The sequence below is a fragment of the Epinephelus fuscoguttatus genome, linkage group LG7 (assembly GCF_011397635.1).
Source record: "Epinephelus fuscoguttatus linkage group LG7, E.fuscoguttatus.final_Chr_v1".
NCBI lineage: Eukaryota > Metazoa > Chordata > Actinopteri > Perciformes > Serranidae > Epinephelus > Epinephelus fuscoguttatus.
This window is the reverse complement of record NC_064758.1, coordinates 45,991,389-46,007,256: the sequence shown is the minus strand read 5'-3', so window position 1 is coordinate 46,007,256 and position 15,868 is coordinate 45,991,389. Positions and strand designations below refer to the sequence as shown.

Sequence of the window (15,868 nt, the reverse complement as noted above, 5' to 3'; positions counted from 1 at the left end):
TAATCTTCAACTAAACAGTGACAAATCAGACATTATCATCACTGGTCCCACATCCCACACCAGAACCACCCAAAACTTCAGCCTCATCTTCAACAACAGCACTCTGTCCTCATCCCCGCACATCCAGAACCTTGGTATCATTTTTGACAGCCAACTTAAGTTTGACCACCATATTAACTACATCACCAGGACCGCCTTCTTTCACCTCAAAAACATTGCCCGTCTCCGCCCCTCACTCACCTACTCTGCTGCCGAAACCCTCATCCATGCTTTCATAACATCCAGACTAGATTACTGCAACAGCATCCTATACGGTTCATCATCGAAAGTCCTCAATAAACTCCAACACATCCAGAACTCCGCTGCCCGCGTGCTCACCCACACCCGCTCCCGAGAACACATCCCCCCGTCCTCCAAAAACTACACTGGCTCCCCATTTCACACCGCATACAATACAAAATCCTCCTACTCACCTACAAATCACTTAACAACCTGGCCCCCACCTACCTCACAGACCTGCTCCACCACTACACCCCCCCGTTCCCTCCGATCCTCAGAAGGAAATCTCCTCGCCCTACCCCCTCGGACCAAGCACCAAACCTGGGGGGACAGAGCCTTCTCTGTTGCCGCCCCCACCCTCTGGAATTCACTCCCCAAATCCATCAGAGACTGTACAGACCCCCACACCTTCAAATCTCTCCTAAAAACCCACCTTTTTAAATTGGCTTTTAATCTGTAAACTAAATATGTCTAATTTTCTGTTCTATCTTATCCCATCATATTCTATCTCTCCCTGATCTTTTACATTGTTTCTGTATTCTAATTGTGTTATTACTCTATATTGTTTTGTATTTAAACTGTTATTATTTTTATGTAAGCGTCTTTGAGCACTTGTAAAAGCGCGTTATAAATAAAATTTATTATCATTATTATTATTAAAAATGTTTAAAGAAAAAAAAACTGCCAACATGTTTTGAAGAAAACACGTCTTTTAAAGATGTTTCTTTAAAAATTGCCAAGAAATTTTAAAGAATTTTTTTTTTTCTATTTTTTTACAGTGAAAATGCCTGGTGCCACCTGGTGCTTAAAAATTTTCTCATTTGACATGCGTCCCTGTTCTTGGAGCCCAAAAACAGTCCCTAACATGACTTTAAAGGTTTTCAGTGAAAGATGATGAGTTTGTTTCAGCAGTGACGGAGTTCAGCTCAGTTTGTGTCCTGAACTGTAGCTAACATATTTGGCTCACGTCGTTTTGATCGGCTGCCAGCTGAATCAGGATCAGCAGGATCCAACGAGCTTTAATTAAAAGTCAGAGATTTATTTGTCACATACAGCGACAGTGTGCAGTGAAACGCTCGACAGTTATTATTAACAGCTCCGTCTGATGAATGGTGAAGGACTCGTGTTTGAGTCGATTCAGCAACCAAGTCCCCAGGTCTGACATTTCAGTGCTGGTTTAATGAAAATGAACTGGAACCAGTGGAACTGAGCTCCTTCATTTAGAAGTGTCTCAACAGATCTGTGACTAACGATCACTTCCACTGACCATTAACTTGTCAATATTTAAAAAAATAAGTCTGTCAATAAAGCAGCCAAACTTTGAAGCACTTCATTGTTTTGTCCTGATGCAGTTTCCACACCCTGTGAACACAGAATTTTATTTTATAAAATTATGACGATTAACTTTTAAACATTTAAACTGTGTTAGTTCATGAGGTGTCTATAAATATCTTGTTTTGTCAGAAACCCAGATATTTTGTTTTCAATGATAAAAACAGAGAACAGTAGTAAATCCTGATATTGAGAAGCAAAAGCTTTTATTAGCTGATAAATAAATTAGCCAGTTTCATCACAGAGGCAGCGTTCAAACGTCCAACAGACGATCAGTCCCTAAACAGAGCGACAGAATATAAACACACAGACGAGACTGAATGTAAACCTTCAAGTCTTCCAGCTCTCCGTTTAGTCTGCCAGAAGCCACAGTGACCGCAGCCAAACTTTCTGCCAAACGCTAACTTAGCTGAGTTTAGCTTCCCCTGGCAACATCGACTGGCCCACATACCTGAATAGAAAGACTGAGTCGCTCACCTGGACTGATCATGACGCTGCACCTCAGGGCCGAGGTCAACGAGGTCTGGCTAAAGGCGCCTAATCTCTGATCCACTGCCAACTTTACTGATATTATTATCAGACACTAAATTATTATTACATGATATAAATCCAGATATAACCTGATTATAAAGCCCTGGACTGAATAAAGTTCGTTCTGCCAACTCACCTGGAACAGATTAGAGTTGATGCTTGAAGGAGAATAGAGAGTGATGAAATAAACTGATAGCAACAGCTGTTTATTTAAGATGTAGAAAGACTGAACCTGACTAATTCCTGCCAAACTTAAGACCCAAAACTGACCACGTCTTAAACCATATAAGGGTAAAACCAGGAGGCTGATTATCATGTTGATGTAGATTTTATGGTTGTAGATAAGGACAGATACAAATGGGGAGTGAAAGCTATAAACTGAGAGAAGATTCCTGTATCTTCAGACGTGAACTGACTGAACCTGAGTCGTTAAACTTCATTAACCTCATTGAACAGACTGATTTGTATGATGATGATATTGTGTTTGCTGTCTGCGCTGGGCTCAGCGAGGGAGAGAACAAGGAGTTACAGTAATAAGTACTCTTAATACAGGAGTTATGTTGTGTTCACACCGAGCACGAATAAGACAATGTGCATGAGTGAATCACATCTGAAGTCAATGTAAAGATGCGATTAGACGCGAGTTCCCACCAGGCAGTGCGATGGACGCGGTGCGATGGACGTGAATTAAGCAGTGCAAAGGTCCCAAGTAGTGTGATTTAGCGTCATACGCTCATCACGTCATCACGATACATCACCTCATACACACAGATAGTCAGCCAGCTCACATGACACACATGAACACCAGCTTTATGTTCAGGTGCTGCAGCACAGAGGAGAGTGAGGCGAGACGACAATCAATAAACATCCAAAGTGAAGTGAACAGTGCCAAAAAACCTCACGATCAAAGACAAACTGTGGTTTCCACGTGTGTGTGTGTGTGTGTGTGTGTGTGTGTGTGTGTGTGTGTGTACACAGATTAAACACACAGATACAGTTTATTCATTCACAAGCTTCAGTGGCGGCGGCACTTTATTTACTGCTGTCGCTCCTTCTTCTCCTCAGGCACTGATCATACGCTCACACGTCAGAACTTTATCAAGAAAGAAGTAAATTTCACTTGCAACAACATTCAAAGAGAATCCAAACTGGACTAAATTCTGCTTTTCTCACACACATCTTATAATTTATGTCTTTAGCTTTGATTAACTGGCTCTAGGTGTCCCGCCTTCAGGTCAAATAAAGGAGCTGCGTTTCTAAAATCTGCCTGTTTGTTGTGTGTGGGAGCAGTTGTGTAACACTGGTGACTGCTGCCGCAGTAAATTCATTGTTAGGACGACCTGAGCAACACAGGTCAGCACAGACAGTATCAATTACTGATGTTCAGGTCACGTTCTTTAACCACACAGTTTACTGTCTCAGCCATCTGAGAGCAGAAAGTGTCTCAGAGGAAACAGAAAATGACCATCGTATTTAAACTGTTGACCACAGCTGGAGCTTCCTGTGGTGACTGAGCTGAATCAGACAGTTTCACTCAGACACTCAAACCACTCGTGAACTGACAATCAAAATTAAATGATCAAACCACTGAGTAGTTCTTTCATCCATCCATCCATCCATTTTCATTTGCTTATTCAGGGCCGGGCCTAGGGAGCAGCAGGCCGAGCAAAGCACCTCAGACGTCCCTCTCCTCAGCTCCTTCCTCCAGCTCCTCCTGGAGGACCCCGAGGTGTTCCCAGACCAGATGAGATCTATAATCCCTCCAGTGTGTTCTGGGTCTGCCCCGGGGCCTCCTACCAGCTGGACCAGGAGGATCCTGATCAGATGTTGAACCACCTCAACATGAAGGAGCAGCGGCTCTACTCCGAGCTCCCTCCAGATGTCTGACTCCTCCCCCTATCTCTAAGGCTGAGCCCAGACACCCTACAGAGGAAACTCATTTCAGACGCTTGTATCTGTGACCTCATTCTTTCAGTCACTACCCAGAGCTCATGACCATAGCTGAGCGTTGGGACGCAGATGGACCAGGAAATGGAAAGTTTTGATTTGTTTCTCTAACAATAAAGCAAAAGTCAAATCAGAAAGATGTCAGTTTAGTCTTGCAACACGCGCTTGTTTGAAGGGGAGAGAAGGGGAGGTGTTTGGCTACGGTCAGCGAGACGTCACCACGACCCACTTGGAGGCAGTATGGCCTCAGCTTGGCACATCCAAACTGATCATGATAAGACAAATCGGTGTGGCCAAAGGTGGTAATGAAAAAGGGTAATTGTTACCCCCTAAATAAACCTTGATGACCACTGAACTCCTTCAAGGACCCGACTGATCTCCTTCACCCTCGAGGATTTCTTGTACCTTCTGGGAAACCTCTGGATATCCTATAAAACACACCTGGAACATCTTCAAGAAACTTCCAAAACTCTCGAACCTTTAGAACCTTGAAGGGACAGTTCAAACCAAAATCAAAAACCCATATTTTCCGTCCCACCTGTAGAGCTCTTTATCAGTCTGGATAGTTTTGGTGTGAGTTACAGAGTGTCGGAGATATCGGCCGCAGAGATGTCTGACTTCTCTCTAGTATACTGGAACGAGACGGCGCTCAGATTGTGGTGCACAGACCGCCAAAACATTAATTAGATAAACTCAAAAGCAACATTTCTTTCTAGAAATTATGACCCACTTGAAGACAATTCACAAACCTTGTTTTGCAATTTTTTTTATGTAGGAACTATTTTCTTTCACCAGGTAACTGTATCACTGCGCAGACGGAGGCGTGCATCTACTGCTAGCTCATCTAGCGCCACTAAGGCTAGCTAACAGTAAAACTCAGCTGGGAAGGACGCCATAACTTTTTAAATCTTGCGTCGTCACGAGCACGAGCCTCTCGTCCATCGGTAGGTGCTTCTTCCTGCGCAGTGATACAGTGTCATGTGTAGTTTGGTCGAAAGAAACTGATTTGGGGTAAACTGTCCCTTTAAAAAGAACTTCTCTGACACCTCCTCACAGATCACTTGAAACAGATCAGAGGACTCAGCTGAACTAATATGGGACCCTTTGAAACTCTTCAAGGATCAGTAGAACCCTCTCAAGGACCCCTGGAGTCTTTCCAGGACCGCTGAAACCTCCCAAAGGAACCACAAAACCTCTTCAACCTCCCAAATATCTCTTAGAAACATGTCAAGGACCTTCTCAGCAGCCTCTGGACCATCCTCAAGGACCTCAGATTTCTCTTCCAGGACCCCCAGAGAGGAAAGGCAGAGGAAACAGGCGAGGTAACGAGGAGAGGAGGAGCAGTGAGGTCTGCCAACAGGATTAAAAGATTACAGGCCACTCCTGTTAATCTCTCGTCCACGTGGTGAGAGGGATGATGATGTCACACTTGGCAGCCTGTCATCATTCACACACACAACTGTCAGGAAACTGTATCCGTCCCTCGACCTCTGACCCCGAGCCAAGGTTCATTATCATGGAGACAGGCAGCAGAGCATGAACGCCCTCACTGACCAATGAGAGACTCCGACTGACAGCAACAAACACCTGATCAGCTCTGATCAGATCAATCAGATGGTTTAACTGATCAATACTGTGACTGTAGCTCTGCATCAACACCACAGCTGATGTGTTGGGGTTTAATGGGAGGGTGCATCATTTTATCAACCCTTAACCTCTCTCAAGGACCCCTGGAACCTCCTCGAAGCAGATTGTGACTTCTTTCATGACCCCTGGAATCCACTGAGGGGCCTTTGGAGACTCTTAAGGACCACTGGAACCACTCAAGGACTCCTTGATCATAGTCAAGGACCCTCAGAACCTACTGTAACCATTTCCAAAATCACTGGATCCCCTTAAACCATCCTATAACATCCTCTGGAACATTCTCAATTATCTCTGGTTGCTTCTCAAGGACTCCCCAGGCCCAAAGCAGTACATTTACTTTAACAGAGTATTTTTACACTGACGTACTTTTAGTGGCCACTCGCAGTATTGCAGCAAAAAAACCCTCCAAAAATCATTTCCCCGTAGAGCACCATTATAAAGAGACATCTGTAAAACTGCTGACACGTCCAACTGAAGCAAGGTCGGTCATGACTCTTTCTGTTCTGAGTTTTTGATGCATGGCTGGTTGGTTTTATATTCCTGGTGCTGAGAAAAGTTACTTAAAAACCTTTGACGTCATCACGATGTAAAGTCCACGAGCTGAGCGGGAACTAGTGAGCGGTACAAACACTACTGCACATATTCAGTGGGCCGCATACCAAGATGTAAACCCAGAAGCTAAAAACTTTTTAGTTGTATACGTGAGGTGAGCAACTCTACTGGAACGAACAGGCGCCATCTTGACATCCAGTATTCAATTCACTTCAATTCTATTTATAAAGACCCATCCCTCTGTCCTTTGGACCGTCACAGCTGATCAGGAAAAACCTTTAACAGGTATTGTTTTTAAATCTACAAAAAAAAAAAAGTCATCATTTCATTATTTGATCCTGTTGGACATTTGTGTCACGTTTTGTCACAATGAGCATATGAATCATTGAGTTTGGGCCAAAAACACATTTTGTAAGGTCACAGTGACCTTGACCATCGATCTTCAAATTCTAATCAGTTCATCGTTGAGTCCAGGTGAACGTTTGTGCCAAATCTGAGGAAATTCCCTCCAGGCCGTCTTGAGACGTCCTGTTCATGAGACTGGGACGGACAGACGTATGGATGGACAACCTGAAACCATCATGTCTCCAGCTGCAGCTGCAGAGACATAAAGATACCTTTTCAACTGAACATCAATCTGTCTTCAAGAGTTAAAGATGCTGTATGGAGCTGTGGAGAAAGATCCCCAGGTCCTCAAATAGACGCTTTGGGATAGTCATCAGGTCCACCTACCAACCTACAGCATCAGTATTTGACGACCTGAGAATGAGACTCAGCAATCAACTGTCTGTCGCCACAGTTACAGACAGAAACTTTAAAGGTTGAGAACAAACTGCTGCAACCTGTCAACCTCTCCTCAACCTTACACATGACACACAAAGTCTGAACCCTCAAACAACATCCAGTTGTTGTAACTTATGTCAGATGTCTTTGAGGACACTGAAAAACGCCCTCGATGTAAAATAGATTATTATTATTTATTCATTTTTTTACTAACATGAAGAAGTGATGACAGAATGTCCTCACTGACGAGGTCTAAATCCAGCTGGTCCTCACAAAGATAGAAGCACGCACACACACACACACACACACACACACACACACACACACACACACAGAGTGTATTGTAGTGTCGCTGCCCGAGGACGCTGCTGATCTCTGAAAGATGAACACTGAGCTGCAGGTCATTTTATAATCAGTGGAGCAGAGAATCAGAGCGTGTGTGTGTGTGTGTGTGTGTGTCCTGTCCTTGATGGGGTGACTGCAGCAGTAACACACACACACACACACACACACACACACACACACACACACACACACACACACACACTCTGCGGGATAATAAATCTGAGTGACTCTGGGGAGGAGGGAGGAAGAGGACGAGGATGAAGGACAGAGAGGACAAAACGAGGAGGACGTGACGAAGACAGAGAGGACAGGAAGTGAGGACACAGTGACTGCGTGTGATGTCAGAGCCGCTGCAGGTGAACAGGTGGATCAGTGCTGTCGCAAGGTGATACAGGAAACCATCCCTGCTGGTGTGTTCAAGGACACTCAGACATTTAAGAGACTTGGAGGATCTCTGGAGCCTGAACGACTCCGTCAGAAACACAGTTCTCTGCTTTAACTTCTCATTAGGGACTGTTCAGTACTTGGGGGGGGGGGGGCATACAAAATTAAATGGTTGTATTTTGTATTTATTTTACTGCAGATTTTAAAGAAAAATAATTTTGGAAGGCATGTTTCCATTAAACATCACCAATATGACAGCAAGAAACTGTAAAAGTCAGAGTGTCAACAAAAAGAAAAAAATAAACCCTAGCCACCCTCCTCTGATAAATAAAGAACAGTTCTCAACACTGCCAAAAAAAATCTGTGTTTCTAGACCAGAAAAGCCAAATTTGCTGAAGAAAATTCAGCAAAATTTTATTTCTTATTAAGTTCATTTATGCAGGAACGGTCTCACTGAGATTTGAGATGTCTTTTTCGAGCGAGTCGCGGCCACGAGAGACAACAGCATGAAGGATTTCACCTCAAAGAACAATTAACTAAAAACACAACGACAAACGGCCAGTTTACAACAAACGACTGAGCGAGCAGCGTTCAGTCAGCGGACAGGTGCACTCAGAGGTCAGAAGGTCAAAGATCCTTCATCCTGTTTTTAAAATCTCTCCTTATAACAGAAACATGTGGACACAGCACCACAGAAGACTTTAACGTTACAGTAGTTTACTGGTGGGTCAGTGGGGTCCAAAGTGGAGGACAGACCTCCTGACATCACCGTGGAGACGAGCAGCTATAAAACAGCAGAATGGTCCTTTACAGAGCGTTTGGCTGCAGCTCAGGTCTGATAAATCAGGTGTGAAGGAGGTAACCTTTACAGCACATCAGTGTGTCTGTGTAATGTGAGAACTGAACCTTTTCCTCTGGAGTCTCTGTGATTTAACTCAAGTCTGACCTTATCTTCCTCCTCCTCGTCTTCCTCCTCCTCCTCCTCCTCCTCTGCCTCCTCTTCTGTGTGAACATTCAGACCTTTCTCGTCACCGGCTCAAACCGGCTGACTGTGTGAACCAGACGTTTCAGGTGAGAAGAAACTAATGAGTCAAAGTTCAGTGAGAGAGACTGTTTGTCTTCATGCTCGGGAGTCGAGGTCAGTCTAAGGATGGGTAAGGAGGGGCGACGCCCCCCCAGATGATCCGCCTGCCTCACTGGCGCCAAACTCAGGCGTCTTTAGACCCGATTAATTCTCCACTCTGAGACGTTAACTGTCACTAAAGAAAATTGCAGTGTTGTAATTTTTCAGTGAACGGAGCGGTGACGAGACGAGACCAGTCAGAGATGGTTTACAGGAAGATACCTGAAGATACTCGTATCTCATTGGCTGACAGGTCTGTCAGTTCTCAGGCTACAAGCCGGTGCTGAAACGCACCAGGACAAACTGACACTGTGAGGTTAAGATAAAAGAAAAAATGGTGCTGTGTTTGCTGAATCTAGCAGAGGAGACAAATAATTAAGATGTTCTCATAGACAGTGTTTCAGAACATTTATAAACTTTCCTCGAACTCAACAACTCACAAAACACAACCTTTTTTTTCTGGGAGTCTGGTTCTTCCTCTGCAGCAGTGTTAATTTAGACCGTTCAAGACGCCTCTTAAACACATTCAGGACAGATTTTTAGACAAATCATGTTTTACTTATTTAACCTCTCTAACTCCACCAGGACGCTGATGTCCTCGCTCCCCTCCTCCTCTGTTAAATGGTATCTCCCAGGTGCACTAAGTCATCAAACCATGTGATGTTTGGTATTGCCGGATTCAGGAAGCTCTCGACTTTTCAAAAATAACATCATTTTTCTTTTATTTATTATGTATTTGGCACCAGAGCAGCCTAAACACACAAAGTCCAAATCGCGATGAGTGGTGACAAGTCATGTCATGCCGTTTTTCGAAGGGAAAAGTTAAAGGATTACTCACGATCTTATGTGGAGCTGTTAGCAGAGACTTAGCTGGTTTATAAAAGGTAAGAGTCTCACTCCTACCACTATTTTTGGCTGAGATACACCGTCTAGAAAGTGGGATCATAACTTTCATGTTTCATATGGCTTTATTTGGTGATATTTTATGGTGTTTCTGTGTCATAAACAACATCAGCTATCATAATCACACCTGATTTCAATAAGGTACAATGTTTGAAGCTGGCTGAGTGTTGTTTGATCACTGATAGTACTGTTTTGAAGCAGACTGACCCACTTCATTTGGAGCTCCGCCTGGATCTTTTCATGGTAAAAACACTGTAGAATGGTCATACTTTGAGCAGTCTTCTTCAAATTTGAAACAAGTGTTCATTGATAGTGTGCCTACAGCCCCACAGTGTCATTTACCTGCTCAGATGAAGCCACAGACAGTTATTCATCCTGAAACACATTTTGTATTTTATTTTAGGCAAAATCTTAAGTTTTTTACTGACTTCAGAGGCCCATTACTCTGTCTCTGTATCACCTAGAGTGTTTCTGACACTTTCACAAGAAACTTCAGGGAGTTTTCTTGCTGGCAAGACCTCATGCATGCATGTAGTCAGAGTGGTTCAGAAGCTACAGTCATTTTAATTTGGGTATGTCATTTTAGGCGTTTTTGCTGCAAAATGGGGGTGGAGTACAAGAGGGCATCGCAGGCAGGAACTATGTGATCTTGTGCAGAGGTCAGTGTCATGTAGGAATATGGTTATTAGAGTCAGTGAAGTCAGTCTATATTTTGCCAAGAGTAACTAAGTAAGTATGAAGTCAAATGACAGTATTATCGTTCTTTAAAGATTTGGACTTTTACACAGAAAGGCTTCTCTCATTTTCATAAAAAGACATTTTAAAATGGATGAATGAAATCAGATCAAATGTTTGTAGTTGCAGTTTTTAGTTTAAGACTATTTAATGACTTTAATGAGTTCTTATTGTTATAAAATTGAACTTAAGACATTTTAAGACTTTTTAAGGACTTGCTGTGGTAAAAAGGAAACTATGACAAAAAATGTTCATCCCACAGAGTGCAGCACCCAGCACAGTGTTGGAGGGCCCACTCCTTCATTTTACTCTTCACTCGAGCAGACAGGCAGGAGCTTTACCAACAGAGTATTTGTAGTTTTCCTGCAGTAAAGCAGATGAATACTTGCTGGGCTGAGACGTGTGACGGTGAGTCAATGATCCACAGACACACAGTTAAATGATAAAACTGAAGTTAAGTGTTAAAAACAAACGTTCCTCTTTTGTTTTATTATCTCAGCTGTTAAATATTCACATCTGTGAGTTCTGATAAAACAAAGTCCTGAAACTCTGAAATTTATTATTTCAGGGTTTCTTTGTTTCTCTGTAAAGAACTGTGTAACTTTGTACAGAAGAGCAAAACAAATACAGTTTAAAACCACAAAGTGTGATGAAGTGAAGTAGAGCTGCTCTGTGACCTGAACCCTTCCTGCAGTCAGTGTCAGATGCTGCGGCGGGTGGTGTTGGACGGAGGACGGAGCAGGTCGGTAAGAAAAGTTGAAAGTGTCTGCAGGATGTTTTTATCTCAACATGGAAGCAGGTAAAAAATGATCAGCCCAGTGTCAGAGGAAAATGTTGGCACTGTACGTTTCTACAAACCGCAGATACATTTGTACGTTTCAGATGTATCATATCAACGTTTCTAAAGTGACGTCGTATACGAGCTGACATCAGGAGGAGGATGTTACGACACCTCGTAGAGACGCCTGCCGAGCAGCAGACACCGTTCAACACCAGTAAACTCATCGCTGTGTTTTAAGCCAAAGCATGATTTTTTCTGAACCGTAGCTAAGTGTTTTGTGCCTGAAGATAATGAGCCACATTTTCGTGAAAATTCAGTTTCAACATATCGGCTACGTAATAAGGTAAAAATGTAACGTACCTGTGGTTCGCACAAACATTTTCCTGGTGACTGGGCTGGCTGGATATATGAAGGCAACCAGGGCCGGCTGCATGAAGCACCTTAAGTTTGCTCCCTGAGTATGACCCTTAAGGTTTAGTTTTTCCTTAGCTCAGGACATTATTTAAGGGTGTTGCATAGAATCTCTTAAAAGGCAGTTTCTTAAGTATAAGGCCAAGATAAGAAGAAAAACTTAAGGAGAAGATTTAAAGTTGTTTTGTGCAACCAATTTTATTCAAAGGAAACCTTAACTGGGATTTAATGGAAAATCTTCACTTAAGGTCCATCTACCACATTTGTTTTTCATGTGTGTTCAAACGTGATGTGATGTTACTGTTGCTGCGTCATAAGAACGACAGAGAGCCGCTGATCAGAGGACGGACGGATGGATGGACAAAGACAGGAGGGACGAACACAGGGGCGTACAAACAGGCAGTGCGGTTACACTGTGGCCCCTGAGGTGGGGGGCCCTTAGAGAGAGTGGGCCCTCCAACAATGTGTTGGATGAACTCATAACCTTTCTGTTCCTGTGTTTTATTCCACTAAAACTCTCAAATGGAAGTTATCTTTAAAAAACATTAAGTATAGTGAGTGAACTGGGGCTGACAGTGACGTCTGTAATGTAACAGGTTACTTTAATGAAGTAACTTTAAACACAGGATGGAGACGGATCAGGGCGGGGCCGATGGGTGAAAACAAAGACAGGACCGAGCTCGTCGGTATAAACTGTGGATTTAATGATGGATAAATTAAAGATGGATAAAGAATGAGCCTGGTGGATAAAGAACAGGATAAAGGATCAAGTTGTTCGGTAAGAAAAGCTGCACGGGATGTCAGGGAGGAAACGTGTTTGTGATAATGTCGAGGTCAAAAATGAAACGAGAGCTGTTGGTTAAAATAAAGAGGTGGATTCTGGGAGCAGTGTGGGCAGAAAACAAGCTGAAGAATAATGTGGAGAACTGGTAAGAACATAAACTGCACATGTCTATATGTCTATATGTGTGTATATGTTAGGGATGCACGATGATATCGGCCGATATCAGCATTAAAATGAAATATAATGGAATCAGCCAACATGCTGATTTCTGCCGATACGACAAACCGATGAATTCATATGTTTTAGAAAAAGAAAGACGATGTCGATGAATTTTATTCACTGTAAACTTGTTTTGATGATTATTACTTTGTTATGTTATTATTAGTTTTATTATTCGTTGTTACGTTTCTTGATCTCATTGACTTTTTTAATCTGCTGTTATTGTCTCTGTCTGTGACGTGAGTTTAACAGGATGAGACTAAAGTTCTTCATATAAAGTGAGTTCTGACTGTCAGTGTTCACACAGAGGAAACACACTAACGCATGCACACACAAACACACACACACACACACTGTCTGTAGCATATTTAGTAAAACACATCAGTGCAGGTAACAGTATCTCTGACCCCCCCTCTGCATGGTGCACACATGATCATGAGTCACTCTGCAGCCAACACACACGCACACACGCACGCACGCACGCACGCACACGCACACACACACACACACACACACACACACACACACAATCTGCTGCCGTCACTCGGATTAATAGCACACATATCTTACAGGCGGTGTGTGTGTGTGAGGGGGGGGTTTAAGGACACACCTCTTGTTTACTCTGACACACTGGTTTGTCCAAATTAACGATGAATTGAGTTGAAACAAAACTTTGCAGCTGCCGTCGTTAGAATTAAGAGAAATTTGAGGAACTTGTACTCGAGTATTTCTACTTTATGCTGCTCCTGCACATCTCAGAGGAGAGAGGAGCACCTCTGTGACTCTGTTTAAACTTCAGAACCAATTTACTTTATTTTTTGGGTTTTAAGCAGCCTGTATGAAGAGGACTGATGGAGCGTGATGTGTTGTCATGGCAGCTGAAAAACTAAACGCCCATAAATATATTAGTTGAAAACACAACATGCCAAACAGTGACTTCTGTGCATCACTGCAGTTGACATGTTTTGGCAGAAACTTGGTGTCACTTGGTGGTTGTGACGCATCTTTATCAGCTGATCTGTCAATCAGCAGGGGGCGTGATCGTCCTGTCAGTCACGCCTCCCTAACATCAGCTGATTGACAGATCAAAAACAGGTAGCTGATGCACCTTAACACATGTCTGAGACAAAAGACCACCTGAAGCGATGATCACAAACTGAAGACGTAACTGAACTCGTGACTTGGATCATTCTGTCTGACAGGTTCTTGTTATTTTACCGCAAAAGAGTCAAAGCCGGTTGAAACCACGCCCCTCAGATTTAAGCCCCGCCCACCCTCGGTTTAACCCCGTCACTCAAACACAAGCTCACCTCCTCCGTTCTTGTAGCACAGGTACGGGAACCTCCACACGTTTCCAAGTCCGACGGCGAAGCCCACGCAGGACATGATGAAGTCCATCTGCCTCGTCCACGTCTCCCGCTCCTGGTATCCTGGCCCCGCCCTCGTCACCACTTTCTTGTCCGGTCCGCCACAGGCACCTCCTGACACACTGCCGCCACTGCTGCCGGACCCCGCCACCACTGCGGTCAGCGGGACCAGGCTGCCATTAGAGGCCGCAGGTGGGTAACCACCACCGCCACTACCTCCATTAGACAGGAGGAGGGGGTTCTTCTTGGTCTCCTCCAGGAGAACCAGAGAGCAGGAGGAGGCTGGCAGGGCCTGCTTCTCCATCACTCACAGTCCACAAACCAGTTCAGAACCAGTCAGGACAGGGTCCAAGACCTCGGTCTGCGGCTGTCTCTGAGTTTCCTTCAAGTCCTGAAACTTTCTGTTGTGTTTCTGTGTCAAGACCTGACCGTTCCCACAGTCAGGCACCAGTTAGACACCAGTCAGGAACCAGTTAGACACCAGTCAGGCACCAGTTAGACACCAGTCAGGAACCAGTTAGACACCAGTCAGGAACCAGTTAGACACCAGTCAGCTGTAGCTCCAAATGTCCCTCTCAGGCTCCCTTTAATTCCTGCAGGTTTTTCTCACTTGAAACACTTTAAATCAGTTTGTTTTCTGCCTCCAGAATAATTTCAGTCTCAACTTCCCCTTTAATCCTGCAGATTTGTGTCCCTTTAAAAAGGTGAGCTCTGCTGTTCCTTCCTCCCAGTCACACACCACTAACACACCAGTCACACAGCAGTCAGTGAGCACTGGTTGCACTGGTGATTTCAGTCTCTTGTCCCGTTAGTTGTGCAGCTCACAGACCTCAGAAACGGATGAGTCAGTCCGTCCCGTTCAGGATCTCCTTCTCCTTCTTCTTCTTCTAATAATAATAATAATTATAATTATTATTCTTGTTCCTGTGCGCGAGCTGCAGGTGGATCCCGGATCACTTCAGCCGGAACCAGATGATCCACAGATGATCTCTTGTTTTATGTATGAATCCAATTTTCTTGGGACGAATTCACGTGTAAAAGGGTCACAATTTAAGAATGTCTACGAATAATCAGGAGACATGTTCTGCTCCGATCAAAAGAAAAAATAATAAAAAAAATAAAACGATAAAATAAAAAATAAAGAGAATTAAACCAACACTCGGACAGCGACCTTCAAAAACAATCCACGAAACACTTGAATGTGAGTCTGAAGAATCGCATGGGAACAGAGAGTCACGGAGGAGACGGCGGCCTGCGGGAAGACGGAGAGGACGGAGGGGACACGGTCACGAGGACACACCGAGCGGAGAGCGGCTTCAGTCCCGGTGGCGGCGGGCGGCGGGCGGTCGGTGCGGGCTGTGCAGGAATTGCTGCAGCTCCATCAGAGGAGGAGAAGAGCCGGGGGGAGGAAAAGATGTCCGGAGGGACCTGAACGCGTCTCGGTCCTCTCAGCTGTCAGATGTCCCGTTAGAGACGCTCCGAGGTATTTAAAGTCCCGCTGTCTGTCTGTCACTGTGCGCGTCTGTCGGTCCGACCGGCGGCTTTAAAAGGACAAGCGGCTGCTCGGGGTGACGTCACGCACACGAACACGCCCCCCTCCACACACACACGCCATCAGGATCACTCCTCCCTCCCTCTGCCTGCACGAGCCCCCTCCTTTTGATCTACATCTCTGACGTCACAGGGGTCCCCCATCCCCCCCACTCACTCTCTCTCGACAAGCACGCACGCACACACACGCACGC

General features: G+C 44.3%; 1 protein-coding gene across 1 annotated transcript in view; it reads right to left on the bottom strand.

Annotated features, from left to right (window-relative positions):
* The window catches only part of slc6a8 (solute carrier family 6 member 8), a 56,109-nt gene extending 40,460 nt beyond the window's left edge, over nt 1-15,649 (bottom strand). The window contains exon 1 of the mRNA XM_049582448.1: nt 14,067-15,649. Within this exon, the coding sequence (XP_049438405.1) occupies nt 14,067-14,427 (361 nt within the window). The 5' untranslated portion in view covers nt 14,428-15,649. The remainder of the gene's footprint in view (nt 1-14,066) is intronic.
* Between the last annotated feature and the right edge of the window lie 219 nt (nt 15,650-15,868).